Genomic DNA, 16152 nt, shown 5'->3' with positions numbered 1-16152 from the left:
CCCCTCCCTGTCAGGGGAGCCGCCGATCGGCGCTCCTTAACTCTTGCCTGTCAGGCACGAACTAAGGAAAGCCGATCAACGGCTGTTCCTGTTTACTATGTGACCCGCCGTGATTGGACACGGCTGATCACATGGTAAAGAGCTACGTCAGTAGTGTCTTTACCGAGATCAGAGATGCAGGGTGTCAGGCTGACACCTCGCATCACCGATCGCCGCTCTGCGCGCCCCCGGCGTCATATGACGTCCGGTCAGGATAATACAACCACATACCCGTCGTCAATCTGTTATAGGGCGGGCGGGAAGTGGTTAAAGTGATATTAAAGGCAAAATTAAAAGAAAAAATTAAAAAAGGAAAAACATGTCATACTTACCTGATCCTCCTCTTTTCGGGTCCTCCACTGGTTCTCCTGGACCCTCCTTCCTGTTGAGTGTCCCCAGAGAAAGCAGCTTGCACCCAGTGGGGATGCCCAAGCAGGCGTACTCCCAAAGCACTGCTCTGCATGTCCATTCTCTCTTCTCATTGGCTCACTGGCTGTGATTGATGCTCTCGTACACATTGCTGGATCGAGAGGGAGCTCATGTAAGTATTAGGGGGGCTGCTGCACAGAGATGTTTTTTTTACCCTCATGCATAGAATGCATGAGGGTAGAAAACCTTCAATCCTTTAACCCTCATAACTAAATATTTACTTTCTGCCTGGCTCCAGAGATCTTTTCTATGTGGCCTTGCCCAACTTTTCTCAACCTTAACATGAAAAAGCCTGGTCAGTGCCGCAAACAATGCGAGCAGCCATATGACTAAAATACCTCATCATGTCCTTAAAGTATGTCAGATAGGTGGCATAATTTTTAAAAGTAGTATGGTGAATGTTTCCAAATATGTTTTCTTGCTATCGTCGCCTTACATTTTTCATTTCAATTTTCATTAAACTTTTACAAGCTAATTTGCTTTAAGCATTTCTCCTATGTAGTATAAACTGTTGCACAATTTACGGAATGGGTTTTCCTCCTACGTACACTATTTTCCTATGACTTTTGACTTTACTGTTTTCCTTTAAAGTTTTATTAACTCTTCTGAAACCTGCAATTGGGTAGGAAAAAGAGTAGTTGCTTAATAATTACTAGTAGTAAGTATTAGTAACTGGATGGTTAGATGACAGTGATGGTAATTTAGAAATACTGTAAGTATTTCCATTTCAGACCTGAAAACAGAAAGTTTGTCTGAATGCTTTTTGTTTTTTGGACTTCCTGGCAAATGTTTTAGACCTGTCTTAACATGAGTCAGTTGTTCAAGATTACAATTCATCAGTAAAGAAGATGTAAACCCTAACTGAATGACTTTTTAATTTTGCTGAAGTACTGTTCCATAAACCGGTTCATCTCCAAAAATTTGAATATCATCAAAAAGTTAATTTGTTTCAGTAATTCATATTAAAAAGTGAAACTCCTATATTATATAGATTTATTACACACTAGGTGATATATTTCAAGAATTTCTTTCTTTTAGGTTGGGTTCACACTCATGCAAATTGGATGTGGTTTTCCCCGCATTCAATTCGCATGACAGGAGACTGTGACCGACTCTCAATGGAGCCAGTTCACACATCTCCGGGGTGTATGCGGAGCAGATTGCACAAGGATCCTTTGTGTGCCTTTGGCTCCATTTCAGGTCCGAATTCAGGCAAATATTCGGGCCTGATAAGTCCCTGAAACGGAGAACAGGGATGCACGGAACCCTTGCTGTGAGCCACATCTGAAGTTTGAGGATTATGGCTTACAGCTAGTGAAAACCCATTATTCAGTATCCCAGAAAATTAGAATATTACATAAAACCAATAAAAAAAGTTTTTTTTTTAAATACAGAAATGGTGGCTTACTGAAAAGCATGTCCATGTACAGTATAGTATGCACTCAATACTTGGTTGGTGCTTCTTTTGCAATACTTACTGCATCAATTCGGTGTGGCATAGAAACGATCAGCCTGTGGCACTGCTGAGGTGTTATGGAAGCCCAGGTTGCTGTGATAGCGGCCTTCAGCTTGTCTGCATTGTTGGGTCTGGTGTCTCTCATCTTCCTCTTGACTATACCTCACAGATTCTCTATGGGGTTTAGTTTAGATGAATTTGCTGGCCAATCAAGCACAGTGATACCATGATCATTAAACCAGGTATTGGTACTTTTGGCAGTTTGGGCAGGTTCCTGCTGGAAAATGAAATCAGCATCTCCATAAAGCTGGTCAGCAGAGAGAAGCATTAAGTGTTTTAAAATTTTCTGATAGAGGGCTGCGCTGAATTTGGACTTGATAAAACACAGTGGACCAACACCAGCAAATGACACAGAGGACTTTGGACCACTGAGCAACAGTCCAGTCCTTTTTCTCCTTAGCCCAGGTAAGACGCTTCTGGTTCAGGAGTGGCTTGACACAAGGAAGGCGACGGGTGAGATTTTGAGATGGATGCATCTCAAAAAGTTAATTTTTTTTAGTAATTCAATTCAAAAAGTGAAACTCCTATATTATATAGATTCATTACACACAGAGTGATGTATTTCAAGCGTTTCTTTCTTTTATCTGATTATGGCCTTTGCTTCACCATCCTCTCAAGGCTGCGGTTATCCCTGTTGCTTGTGCACCTTTTTCTACCACACTTTTTCCTTCCACTTAACTCTCCATTCATATGCTTGGATAGAGCACTCTGAACAGCCAGCTTCTTTAGCAATGACATTTTGTGACTTTCTCTTCTTGTGGAGGGTCTCAATGACTGTTTTCTGGACAACTGTCAAGTTAGCAGTCTTCTTCATGATTGTGTAACCTACTGAACCAGACTGAGAGATTATTTAAACGTACACGTCCATTCACATCTGCCGCTCCATAGAGGGCAATAGATGGTCCAATTGGGTCCACCTAAAGAAGAGGACCCAATAAGTCCACCCATGTAAAAGGGGCCAATATATAACAAATTTTTGCAATGACAATAAAAATATCTTTATCATTATCTCTGCTAGTGATGAGGGAGGGGGTTGTGTCCTTACTGTGGCTTATTAACCACTTTACGACCACCCACCACAGATATACTGCGGCAGGCAGCCGCTCCTGGGCAAAGCAATGTAGGTGTACGACGCTCGCTCTCTATATAGGATCACATGTCTCTATGGTCATTTCAGAAGCCCCCCCCCCCCCCACAGTTTGAATCACTCCCCTAGGCTCACATTTAACCCCTTGATCACCCATAGTGCATAATGTTAACCCCTTCCCTGCCAGTGTCATTATTACAGTAACGGTGCATATTTTTAGCACTGATTACTGTAGTAATGTCACTGGTCCCCCCAAAAGTGTCAAAAATATCAGCTAGGGGTCCGATCTGTCCGCCGCAATGTTGCAGTCCCGCAAAAAAAATCGCAGATTGCCGCCATTACTGGTATAAATAAATAAAACAATATAAATGACCTAAATCTTTCCCGTAGTTAGTAGAAGCGATCATTTTTGCGCAAACCAATCAAAATATGCTTATTGCGATATATATATTTTTTTTTTTTTTACCAAAAATATGTAGCAGAAATAAAATTGGCCTAAAATGTTAACATTTTTTGAGAATGTCATATAGCAGAATGTGAAAAATGTTGTTTTTTTTTTTTTTCAAAATTGTCGCTCTTTTTTTAGTTTATAGCGTAAAAATAAAAATCGCACAGGTGATCAAATACCACCAAAAGAAAGCTCTATTTGTGGGGAAAAAAGGACATCAATTCTATTTGGGTACAGCGTCGCACAACTGCGCAATAGTCCATTAAATTACCAGAGTGCCGAATCGCAAAATAGGGCCTGGTCATCAAGGTGGCAAATCCTTCCGATCTTAAAGTGGTTAAGTTGTGTGTATGTACGGTATCCTGCTTTTTCTAGTACAGTTTTTTTAGATTGTGCACAGTATAGTAGTAAACTTGGTTTTCGAAATGTGCTGCCTGGTATAGTCAACTAGCCAAAACTTACCGAGAAATCCTGGACAGACTGGTGACAGATTGGGGGTCAGGGTCAATACAGTAGAGGTGAGTTCATGCTACCTAAACGGAATGTACAGTGGTTTTCTTACATTCAACCAGCAGTTTTTCTTACATTCAACCAGCAGATGGAGTTCTAATCTCCTTTTTTACATAATTAGATATTCCAGCTTTCAGCTATGCTGAAAAAAGCCATACTTTACAGAATTCCAATGAGCCATCATAGCAAAGACTCATCCCTTATTTAGATTGCTCAGTGGTAGATTTCTCTTAGACAAAGAGAGCTGAAAAGTAAGCTTTGTTTGCCTGTTTAGCCAAGTGTTTTCAGAATTATTTTCCATGTTTTTAACCCTCCTCTTATGTTAGGGTCAGAACCGACCCGTTTTCAGGTTTTGAATGTCTATAAGTATCACATAAATTTGATATTGCATCAAGATTTTTTTACTTTGTCAGGAACCTCTATTTAAACAATGTAATAGAAAAATAATCCTTTACACTAAATTATAAAATACTGTGGTGAAAATGAAGACGTTTATGGTGTTAGGGTCAATTCTGACCCAGTTATAATATAGGATTATAGGACACTAATAAGTGCCAAAACTGAAATCATAAACACTCTCTCTGCTTAGTAACACTGACAGCCAATCACCTCTCAACCCTGTGAGCTGTAGTTAGGGAGGGGCCTATCTCTTTGCCTGCTTGTCTAAATAAAGTGAAGAAACATAGGACCAATACATTTCAGAGTTGCTGACTTTATTTTACCATTTTTTAAATTTGAAAATGAGAGGTATGCTATCAAAAGAAAGGTCTAAGGGGTCACACCAAAAATATTAAAACCAATCTTTTCAAGGATAAAGAAGCCTAACAAGGTAACCAAGAGGTAAGAAACAAATTGGATGATAAATAATTGTTCAGAGGGTATTTTATGGCTGATTTAAAACACGGGTCAAAACCGACCCGTTAACATCATGGATAGTAACAGAAAGCTAACATAAGAGGAGGGTTAAAAAAGTGTATACAAAAGTATTTCATGAACAACAGTTAAACTTATAAACTAAAATTATATATAAAATAAATACAATATAAGGCTTACCCTAAACCTTTCTAGTTTCAAATTAAAGTCATATCTGTTAAGTGAACCTTCCTTCGACACGTATGTGCTTTCAGCCCGTTCTTGCTTGAGTGTCCTTTGTCACAGTGTATGACTTGATTTGGACTAGTCTGAGGTTGGTGAAAACCCACAGAGCTTGAAAGCTGGTTCATTCTGGCTGGTCCCTGACACGTACAAGAGTGTAGAAATGGCATCTGAAGTGCACTGCTGGAAATAGCCTAAGACAATTGGAAACCATGGGCAGATAAAACATGTGTGATATGATAGATAGCTTTGCATAATGTAATTTAGTATTTCCTGTGAATCCTGCATGAGCTTTGTTTCTCATTTCTAGGAGGATGACACAGCAATGTACTTTAGGAGATTACAGAAGTAATATTTAAAGCATCGGCTTGTAGAATTGTCTTTTGTGTTGATCTGCAGTCATTTGTTGTGGTAGCAGAATGCAGTCACACCAGGGTAACACTTTCTTATCCTCTTTGTGTTCCAGCTGTATTCACAGATACTTTCATCATTGTTTCATTTCTGAAGGAAAACAAACTTTGTTTCATCCAGTTTACTAAAAAGACTGCTTCCCCAGATTTAAACAAACACTTGGAAAAACTCTCCTCTCTGGATATGAAGGTACATTTTACTATTTTTTTCAAAGACTTCGCCCCAGCAGTTTGTAAGATACGTATGTGTATCCTATAAAGTTATGTTAAGAGCCTAACCTTTTTGAGGTATCTAAAAAATGATTGCCAGACACTTGGAACTTCAGAAATTCAGAGAGCCTCTCAGTGATCGGCAGGGATCCCCTATAGCTAGAAAGAACATGGAAGCAACATGCATTACACCAATTATGAAAACAATGATTGCGCTACACGTTACATATCACCATGCAGACTGGATTGAGAGCAATAATTCTAGGGCTAGTATCTATGGTTAACTCTAAGCTGATGACCTGTAGGGCGGTTTAAAGTATCACTAATGGAAAATTTAGGGTATCCAAGTTCATCATCATTTCAAAGCTTAACATGTTTGGTATCTATTTACTCCCAACTTTTTAGCACAACCTCATCTTTTACTGTACATGTCACCAAAAAATTTGGTAATATGCATGCCCTAATACTAAAGTGGAATTCCGAGACATACCTAACTAATCTTAAAACTGCTTCCTCCCCCTCATAATATATTAAATCTATTTTCAGGCCACTCCTGTCTGATCACATGATCTGTGTCCGCTAGTGACGGCTTCAGGGGAGTGCCAACAATGGATGGGTTGTAGTTATCCTATGGGCAATGTCAACACTTATTCCAGTTGTTATTGAGCGCTCTCTTCCCTCCCCTAAGCTGGCCGCTGGCTGACACAGGGTAGATCACATGACTAGAGTTGCCTGAAAACAGGTAAGCTTACACATCTTTCTTCCACAGGTTAGTTAGTATAGGTATTAAGGGTGGGGGAGGGGGACATTTTAACAATATTAGTTTTAACATTTTAGAAGCTTATTTCAAGCATTTTTCCTGTGTATTCAAGATTCAGGCATTTTTGTTCTAGCCAATGGAAAACACTGAAGGGGGAAACCAGGTCTTACAGGCCTAAAAACACCTATGATCAGAGTTGTATAAAGTACTCTAAACCCATACTTGAGTAAAAGTACAAGTGCTCAATCTAAAAGTGACTTGAGTAGAAGTGGAAGTGCTCGATCAAAAAGTGATTTGAGTAGAAGTACTAAAGTATTCAACATTTTTTGTACTTAAAGCGGAGTTCCGGGCACAAAATCGATGTTTTTTTTTGTGCCCGTCCGCTAGTTCTGGATAACCTGAAAAGGAATTGGATAGTTAGGTTTTTTTTTTTTAAAACTCACCTTGTAATTGTAGATCGTAAATACTCACCTCAGGGTACTTCCTCCCTCGGAGCCGCGGCTCTCCCCGTCACTTCCTGCCTCGCGATGATTCCTGGGAGCTGAACGTCATAGCTCCCAGGAATCAATGCGACGGCACCGGCCCCGCACGTCATTTCCGGGCGACGCCGCATTCCCCTGCTAAACAGCTTCTGGGCATGCCCAGAAGCTGTTTAGGAATGTGGCGCAGCACCGAAGGTGACGAGAGGGGCCGGTGCGGAGCATTCTGGGAGAAGAAGACGCGGAAGAAGACGCAAAAGAGGACCTCGCCGGCTTCAGCTGCCCACAAGAGAGATGGAAACGCTGTGGAAGAAATTTTATAAGTCAGTATTTCTTCTAAAAGGTAAGTGCGAACCGGGACAGATCAGAGGCTAGCCATTGTGGAATGTGCTAGCCCTGACTGTCCCGGGGGTATGCTTATTGAAAAATCACATCTGTGCTGAAAGTAAAAGTACCAGTAGTTTTGAAAAAAAAATTGCTACTCAAGTACTGAAGTAAAAGTACCAGTACTGTGTTATGTAGTTATTAAAGAAATAAGTCAAAAGTTTGAACATCATATTGTTTTTTATTATTTCAAATGCAGCTTTTATTTATACATACAGTAGCTTTTATTTTCGTATGCGCTGATAATACACATGTTTTGAGCTTCATGAAACCTGCCATCTACTGTTCTGGCAGTGGTAATTTTTATAATTGTAACGAGTAAATATGCAGCACAAAAAAAAATATCAGAGTAGAAGTATTGAAATCATTGAAAAAATGTAGTGAAGTAAAAGTGGAAGTAGGAGAAAAAAATTCTACTCTAGGAAAGTACAGATACCGCCTTTCGGTACTTAAGTACAGTAGTGAAGTAGTTCTACTTAGTTACTATACATCTCTGCCTATGATACGCCTGAAAAATGTAAACGATAGTGCACCTTTTTTCATATATCATATGTAAGTAAACTAAAATACTGTAACTCTCCCAAAGTTAGAAATGCCTAAAATTAAAACGTATAATGCATATCAGCATTTACTATTTAGCATAGGTGCTAAAGTGCTTCATACAAATAATTATACAACATTTATAAAGTGTATTTCATCAAGTGCCTTAAATTTATCTCCACATTTTCATAAAATGCTAACGTGCTTCATGCAAATACAAATTGCCAAATTCACACAATGCACTTCAAAACGTGCTTCCTTTGTGTCAAATGCAATATCATGCAAAATAGAAAAAAATACTGTGCATAATAAAACATTTCTTTCAAAGTCCATCATAAACAATGATAAAAATCTTCACAGCAATCCGCACACAATGATGTAAATCTCTCCAACACTCCACCACAATCCACTTCCAGTGCGTCCCCAAGTGTTCACTCAAAGGTATTGGGATGTGCCCTCACCTTTTCAGGTTTACCTCTAGGTAAGTTTGAGGTCAGAGATGGCTTAAGGTTAATAAAGGCAGGCACTCCCAACAGCTGCTTCGAACCTCCATCCCCCTGGTTTGTTTTAATCCTCCATTCCTCCAAGGGTTAATGGCTTTCTCTGCAGCTCATTTGAACAGCAACTCTCCCTGGCTTCTTTCTCTCCTCCACTCCTCCTTAGATCAGTGCTCATGAAAAGTAAAAAGTTGCTAATAGTGTAATACAGCCTTTCTCAACCTTTTCAGCACAGAGGAACCCTTTCCAGTCTCAGGTAACCCCTGATAATAATTACTATAGCTGCAACTCATAATACATTAATGTGATGGTCAGTGGGAAGAATGCATTTGTGGTTATTGGGAAGAATTACCCCCTTTCAAATAGCTAAAAAGATCAATGGTGTCAGCAGGAACCTATCTAGTGGGCAGAAATTGCTCATTGTTCAAAGAATCTCTAGCAGCCTCTGGAGGAACCCTGGTTAAAGAACCCTGTTGTAATATATTCCACTTTTATTAAAAACAAAAGTATACATTTTAATATTAATTGGTAACAGCATAAAATCGGCTTAACTTAGGCTTGCCATACATTATCTTCAACCAGGGCCGGCGTTAGGGGGGGGGCAAACTGGGCAACTGCCCAGGGCCCCGAATGTCCAGGGGCCCCGGGCCCCATGTCAGTGTCAGCAGCGGGCTCCAGGGGCGGACTGAGCGGTCGGACACTTCGGACGGGAAGGGAACCCGCCGCCCAGTACAGCACTAATTCACCCGATGTTGTCTCAGAGACAACATTGGGCTATCGGGAACCGCCGCAGCGCCGCTCGGCGACCAGCGCTATGGAACTAGGAGGCGGGGCCCGGCGGCCAGTTCTATGTTGAAGTGTGAGGAGGGGAGACGACCTGTAACCCCGCCTACACATCAGCCGAGTCATTCTTAGCCCCGCCCTCTGTGATCATTAAGGACGCCTAGCCCCGCCTACACCACAAAGAGTCCCTCTTAGGCCCGCCTTCTCGTTGGTCCGTGGCCGTGCACATTAAAGAGCTCTAGCCCCGCCCACACTCCTAGCCCTCCCCAGTGAATATTGACAGGTAGCTCGGCTCCACCCACACATTGGCCGAGTCACTCTCCTTCGTCACGCTGAGGGCACCTAACCCCGCCCCGTCATGCTGAGGGCACCTAACCCCGCCCCGTCACGCTGAGGGCACCTAACCCCACCCACACCTCAGCGGAGTCACGTGAACGTGACGTTGTGAAAGGTCCTGTGGCCCGCTCCGCCTTCGGATCTATGGTGTCCTCATAAGTGGTGAGGTCAGGTCAGTGAGTAGACAATAACAGGAATACAGTACAGTAGTACAGGTTTTGTTCAAAGCAAACACCAGCTAACTACCACATCCACTGACACCCCCACCAACATGTGATCTCCCCTAAATTCACCATAGTGGTGAACTTGGGGGAGATCACATATTGGTGGGGGTGTCAGTGGTGAATTGTGTGGTGGGGGACGATGACACAGCAGTGGTGAACTTGGGGGACATCACATATTGGTGGTGGTGTGGGGGGAATGACACAGCAGAGGGGAATTTGGGGGACATGATCACATATTGGTGGGGGTATCAGTGGTGGTGTAGGGGTGGGAATGACACAGCGGTGGTAAATTTTGTGGGGAAATCACATATTGGGGGGTCTGTGGCACAGACCCCCTACCAATATGTGATTTCCCCACAAAAATCACCACCGCTGTGTCATTCCCCCCCACCACTGACACCCCCACCAATATGTAATCTCACCAAATTCACCACTGCTGTGTCATTCGGAGGGAATGACACAGTAGTGGTGAATTTGGTGAGGAGATCAGTGGTGAATTGTGTGCGGGGGGGGTATGATACAGTGGCGGTGTAGCCCCCCCTAAACCACACAATTCACCACTGACAACCCCACCCTAATATGTGATCCCCCCACCAAAATCACCACACCTTACCGTCCGCCGTCAGAGAAGAGGCACCGGGCGGCGCCGACCGAGTCGCAGCGCCATGGAGGAGGAAGAAGTCGACTCCCGAGCAGCACGGTCGCCAGGGAGTCGGGACGGAGATGGGCGGCGCGCATGCAGGTCGAGACGAGGACTCGGAGGGAGAAGACGTCCGACCGAGTCCCGAGCAGCACGCCAGGCACGGTGACGGCGGTGGCACCAGAGGTAAGTGAAGTCCTCCGGGGGGGGGGTCACGCATTGATGGGGACATGCTGGACACTGCATTGATGGGGGACATGCTGGTCAGGTCACTGTGCATTGATGGGGGACATGCTGGTCAGGTCAGTGTGCATTGAATGGGGACATGCTGATCAGGTCACTGTGCATTGAATGGGGACATGCTGGTCAGGTCACGGTGCATTGAATGGGGACATGCTGGTCAGGTCACTGTGCATTGAATGGGGACATTCTGGACACTGTGCATTGATGGGGGACATGCTGGTCACTGTGCATTGATGGGGGACATGCTGGTCACTGTGCATTGGTGGGGGACATGCTGGTCACTGTGCATTGAATGGGGACATGCTGGTCACTGTGCATTGGTAGGGGACATGCTGGTCACTGTGCATTGAATGGGGACATGCTGGTCACTGTGCATTGGTGGGGGACATACTGGTCACTGTGCATTGATGGGGGACATGCTGGTCAGGTCACGGTGCATTGAATGGGGACATGCTGGTCAGGTCACTGTGCATTGAATGGGGACATGCTGGTCAGGTCACTGTGCATTGAATGGGGTACATGCTGGTCAGGTCACTGTGCATTGAATGGGGACATTCTGGACACTGTGCATTGATGGGGGACATGCTGGTCACTGTGCATTGATGGGGGACATGCTGGTCACTGTGCATTGGTGGGGGACATGCTGGTCACTGTGCATTGATGGGGGACATGCTGGTCACTGTGCATTGATGGGGGACATGCTGGTCACTGTGCATTGGTGGGGGACATGCTGGTCACTGTGCATTGAATGGGGACATGCTGGTCACTGTGCATTGGTAGGGGACATGCTGGTCACTGTGCATTGAATGGGGACATGCTGGTCACTGTGCATTGGTGGGGGACATGCTGGTCACTGTGCATTGATGGGGGACATGCTGGTCACTGTGCATTGGTGGGGGACATGCTGGTCACTGTGCATTGAATGGGGACATGCTGGTCACTGTGCATTGGTAGGGGACATGCTGGTCACTGTGCATTGATGGGGGACATGCTGGTCACTGTGCATTGGTGGGGGGACATGCTGGTCACTGTGCATTGATGGGGGACATGCTGGTCACTGTGCATTGGTGGGGGGACATGCTGGTCACTGTGCATTGAATGGGGACATGCTGGTCACTGTGCATTGGTGGGGGACATGCTGGACACTGTGCATTGAATGGGGACATGCTGGTCACTGTGCATTGAATGGGGACATGCTGGTCACTGTGCATTGATGGGGGATATGCTGGTCACTGTGCATTGATGGGGGACATGCTGGTCACTGTGCATTGGTGGGGGACATGCTGGTCACTGTGCATTGAATGGGGACATGCTGGTCACTGTGCATTGGTAGGGGACATGCTGGTCACTGTGCATTGAATGGGGACATGCTGGTCACTGTGCATTGGTGGGGGACATGCTGGTCACTGTGCATTGATGGGGGACATGCTGGTCACTGTGCATTGGTGGGGGACATGCTGGTCACTGTGCATTGAATGGGGACATGCTGGTCACTGTGCATTGGTGGGGGACATGCTGGACACTGTGCATTGATGGGGGACACGCTGGACACTGTGCATTGAATGGGGACATGCTGGACACTGTGCATTGATGGGGGACACGCTGGACACTGTGCATTGAATGGGGGACATGCTGGACACTGTGCATTGATGGGGGACATGCTGGTCACTGTGCATTGATGGGGGACATGCTGGTCACTGTGCATTGGTGGGGGACATGCTGGTCACTGTGCATTGAATGGGGACATGCTGGTCACTGTGCATTGGTGGGGGACATGCTGGTCACTGTGCATTGGTAGGGGACATGCTGGTCACTGTGCATTGAATGGGGACATGCTGGTCACTGTGCATTGGTGGGGGACATGCTGGACACTGTGCATTGATGGGGGACACGCTGTGCATTGGTGGGGGACATGCTGGACACTGTGCATTGAATGGGGGACATGCTGGACACTGTGCATTGATGGGGGACATGCTGGACACTGTGCATTGAATGGGGACATGCTGGACACTCTGCATTGAATGGGGACATGCTGGTCACTGTGCATTGATGGGGGACATGCTGGACACTGTGCATTGATGGGGGACATGCTGGTCACTGTGCATTGTGGACACTGTGCATTGATGGGGGACATGCTGGTCACTGTGCATTGTGGACACTGTGCATTGATGGGGGACATGCTGGTCACTGTGCATTGTGGACACTGTGCATTGATGGGGGACATGCTGGACACTGTGCATTGAATGGGGACATGCTGGACACTCTGCATTGAATGGGGACATGCTGGACACTCTGCATTGATGGGGGACATGCTGGTCACTGTGCATTGATGGGGGACATGCTGGTCACTGTGCATTGATGGGGGACATGCTGGTCACTGTGCATTGTGGACACTGTGCATTGATGGGGGACATGCTGGTCACTGTGCAGTGAATGGGGACACGCTGGTCAATCTTGAACCAACCTAATGATTGTTTGTTAAGTCACGCAATTTTTTACAGCGTTTTTTTGCCGCAAAGCAATGCCTATTACATTTTTCTGTTTGCGCCCCCCAAAAATTTTGAGCACCAGCCGCCACTGGTAATTCGTATGTGTCCTGGATTAAAGGGGTGAGATAGCAACCCTACCCCACCTAGACCTGGCAATTTACTATTGTAATGCTCTGGTTTTGTCTATGTATGATTTTTGTAATGCACTGGTCTTGGTTTGTGAATTATTTATATTGCACTTGTTTATAAATTATTGCACTTTTGTTCCTTGTGTCTAAAGATTGTGTAGGGTGTCTGGAGGCGGGATGTGGGTGTGTCTGGAGGCGGGGCAAGGGTGTAACTGGAGGCGGGACATGGGTGGGGTCTGGAAGGGGGCCCTTGATTTATTTTGCCCGGGGGCCCTGAGGGTTCTCAGTCCGCCCCTGGCGGGCTCCATTTTACAAAGGGGCCCTGTCACTGTCAGGAGCCCATAGCACCGGTCTTACAGATTCCTAGCGCACCTGTGGAAGGACACGGCCCCTCTCTTCCCTTTCCCTTGCCGGTTGGTGCAATTGGGTGCAGCGCAGCATATGGCGCCTATATTTTTGGTAGAATATAAAAAAATTTGGGGCCCCACTTTTAGGTTTGCCCAGGGCCACACTTTGTCTAAAACCGGCCCTGTCTTCAACTATGTAGTGCAAAGGCCTGCCTGATTGCATACAAATGGAAGGTGTTTAGGTTTGACCTCACATTATATGGTTTTGGTAAATCTAAAGGAAAATTTGTATAATTTATTGCCAGCCTAAGCATATCTCCGCACATCTGTTTCTGCCACCGCATCAGAGCCCGTTGGGAGTTCTGTCCAGCATGGTGACGTCGCTGTCTCGCTCACTTTTTTAAAAAAAATTTTACACTTTGGTTTGTATAGGCAGTATGGGGGTTTATTTATTTTTATTTTTATACTCTTGAAAAAAAATGCTCAATTCAAACATATTCAGGCATTCTCATTGAAGTCTGTGGTGCCAGAAATGCCCAAATATGACCTAAAATAGCTCATATAGATTTGAAATGTCAGGCATATAAGCTCATAAGTGAATGGCCACTATTTAAATACATGGGTTTGTTGGGAATTTTAGAACTTTTGGGTGTAAAATCACTTTAGAGTAGAGAAGTATTAGAACCCCTGCCAGCTTTTTATTGCTGCCTCTGTCCCTATTGTGGAGACACCCCTCCACTCACAAACATTTCCTGTTTTAATGACCACACAGGGGAAGTGGAGGCAAAGTTCCTCAGCAAGGACACAGGCAGCAATAAAACTTAAAAGGTACTAAATTTTCACCTCTTTATCTAAAAAAAAAAAAAAAAAAAAGGTTGCCTGGAGTTATTCTAAGCGTACAGGCATACATAATATACTCAATATTGTGTTTACAATAAACCTAGATCTATTATATGGGGTTACGCTGTGTGTGGCTTTTTCTTTGTTGAGAGGCACATAACATCCAGCATAACAGAAGTGAAGAGGAATAACCTGGGGCTGTTGGGAGTGATTCTTTGCTGGCTTCTATCTGTTTAATATTGTGTAAAAGAAGTCCTTGAATCCTCCATAACAAGAGATCCTTGAATCCTGTAAGAGGCGTATTTATGTGGTGGGGAAGGAGTGTCTCCAATTGTGATTCACTGGGTGTTGGAGAAATAAGTGGTCACAAGAAATCCTTATTTTATATTATGTCATTTTAGAAGGCTTTCACATTTTATCACATAATCAATGCAGTGGACTTTACAATTTTGGGGAACGTTTGCATTGAGATTGTGCTTGGATATTTGCATTGCATTCACTATTTTTGCATTATGTTTACTACTCTTAAAGTAATAGCACTGCATGATTATTTATGTGTGTATGGTTTAGATATCTGTGGAAGCAGCTGTCTTTTCTTTGACACTGGTAATTCACTTTTAGGTTAGTGTAAATTTTTTTGTTGATGTTTTGTTGTTTGCATCAGTGCAGAGTTCGCAAAAGTTTAGTACACGTACCAATGTGTCATGCAACTATATTAAACTGTATATCTTTGCAGAAATGGGCAAGTGTCTTACCAAGTATGATAACCAGTGGGACACCTGTCTGGTTTCACTCACATTACTGCTCTTGTCAGGACTCGTTCAATCTTCTCTCCAACTTAGTTGAAGTGTGACTGCAGTAAATGGGCAATGAAATGTTTTTTTGCTGATTTCATCGTCAAAAAAAGAATGATGAACTGCACATATGTTTCCTATGGATCTGCTGCAAGGCCCATTCCTTTCACAACAGTCAACAGTGCTACATTCATGATACATTGCTTACAAAGATCAGGCTGTTTATGGGCACCTTTAACTGAGACATATGTTCATTATTTCAGAGTTAACCACTTGACCTCTGGAAGGTTTTACCCCCTTTATGATCAGACCATGTTTTGCTTACTTTAACTGGCAATTGCTTGGTCATGCAGCATTGTACGCAAATTATATTTTTATAATTTTTTTTCATATAAATAGAGCTTTCTTTTGGTTATATTTGATCAGCACTGGGCTTTTAATTTTTTGAGATATAAATAAAAAAAGACTGAAAATTATGAAAAACAAACCCTAATTTCTCTTTCGTTCATTGAACACAGCTCCAGAATCTTCATGACCATTTGGTTATGCTCCCCCATCAGGAGTAGGAGGCAGCATAATCCGATGGTCAAGAAGATTCTGGAGTTGTCCATCAATGAACATCAGAGAAAAGGATTTTACTGTAAGACAAAAATCCAATTATTTTCTACTTTCTGTTATAAAATATACAGTGCCTTGAAAAAGTATTCATACCCTTGAAATTTTCCACATTTTGTCATATTACAACTAAAAATGTAAATGTATTTTATTGAGATTTATGTGATAGACCAACACAAAGTGACACATAATTGTGAAGTGGAAGGAAAATGATAAATGGCTTTCAAAGATTTTTACAAATAAATATCTGAAAAATCTGTTTGTAGAACCACCTTTTGTAGCAAATACAGCTGCAAGTTTTTTGCGTAT

At 43.7% G+C, this 16152-nt stretch overlaps 1 protein-coding gene across 2 annotated transcripts in view; it reads left to right on the top strand.

Annotated features, from left to right (window-relative positions):
• The window catches only part of WDPCP (WD repeat containing planar cell polarity effector), a gene marked incomplete at its 3' end in the record, with an annotated part of 645662 nt that overhangs the window by 186514 nt on the left and 442996 nt on the right, over positions 1 to 16152 (top strand). For both annotated transcript variants that reach the window (XM_082249143.1, XM_082249144.1), the window contains exon 8: positions 5591 to 5724. In XM_082249143.1, the coding sequence (XP_082105269.1) occupies positions 5591 to 5724 (134 nt within the window). The remainder of the gene's footprint in view (positions 1 to 5590; positions 5725 to 16152) is intronic.

Source organism: Pelophylax lessonae, assembly GCF_965119305.1.
Source record: "Pelophylax lessonae genome assembly, chromosome: 3".
Taxonomy (NCBI): Eukaryota; Metazoa; Chordata; class Amphibia; order Anura; family Ranidae; genus Pelophylax; species Pelophylax lessonae.
The sequence above is the reverse complement of the archived record's forward strand: the minus strand, read 5'-3'. Positions and strand labels throughout refer to the sequence as shown.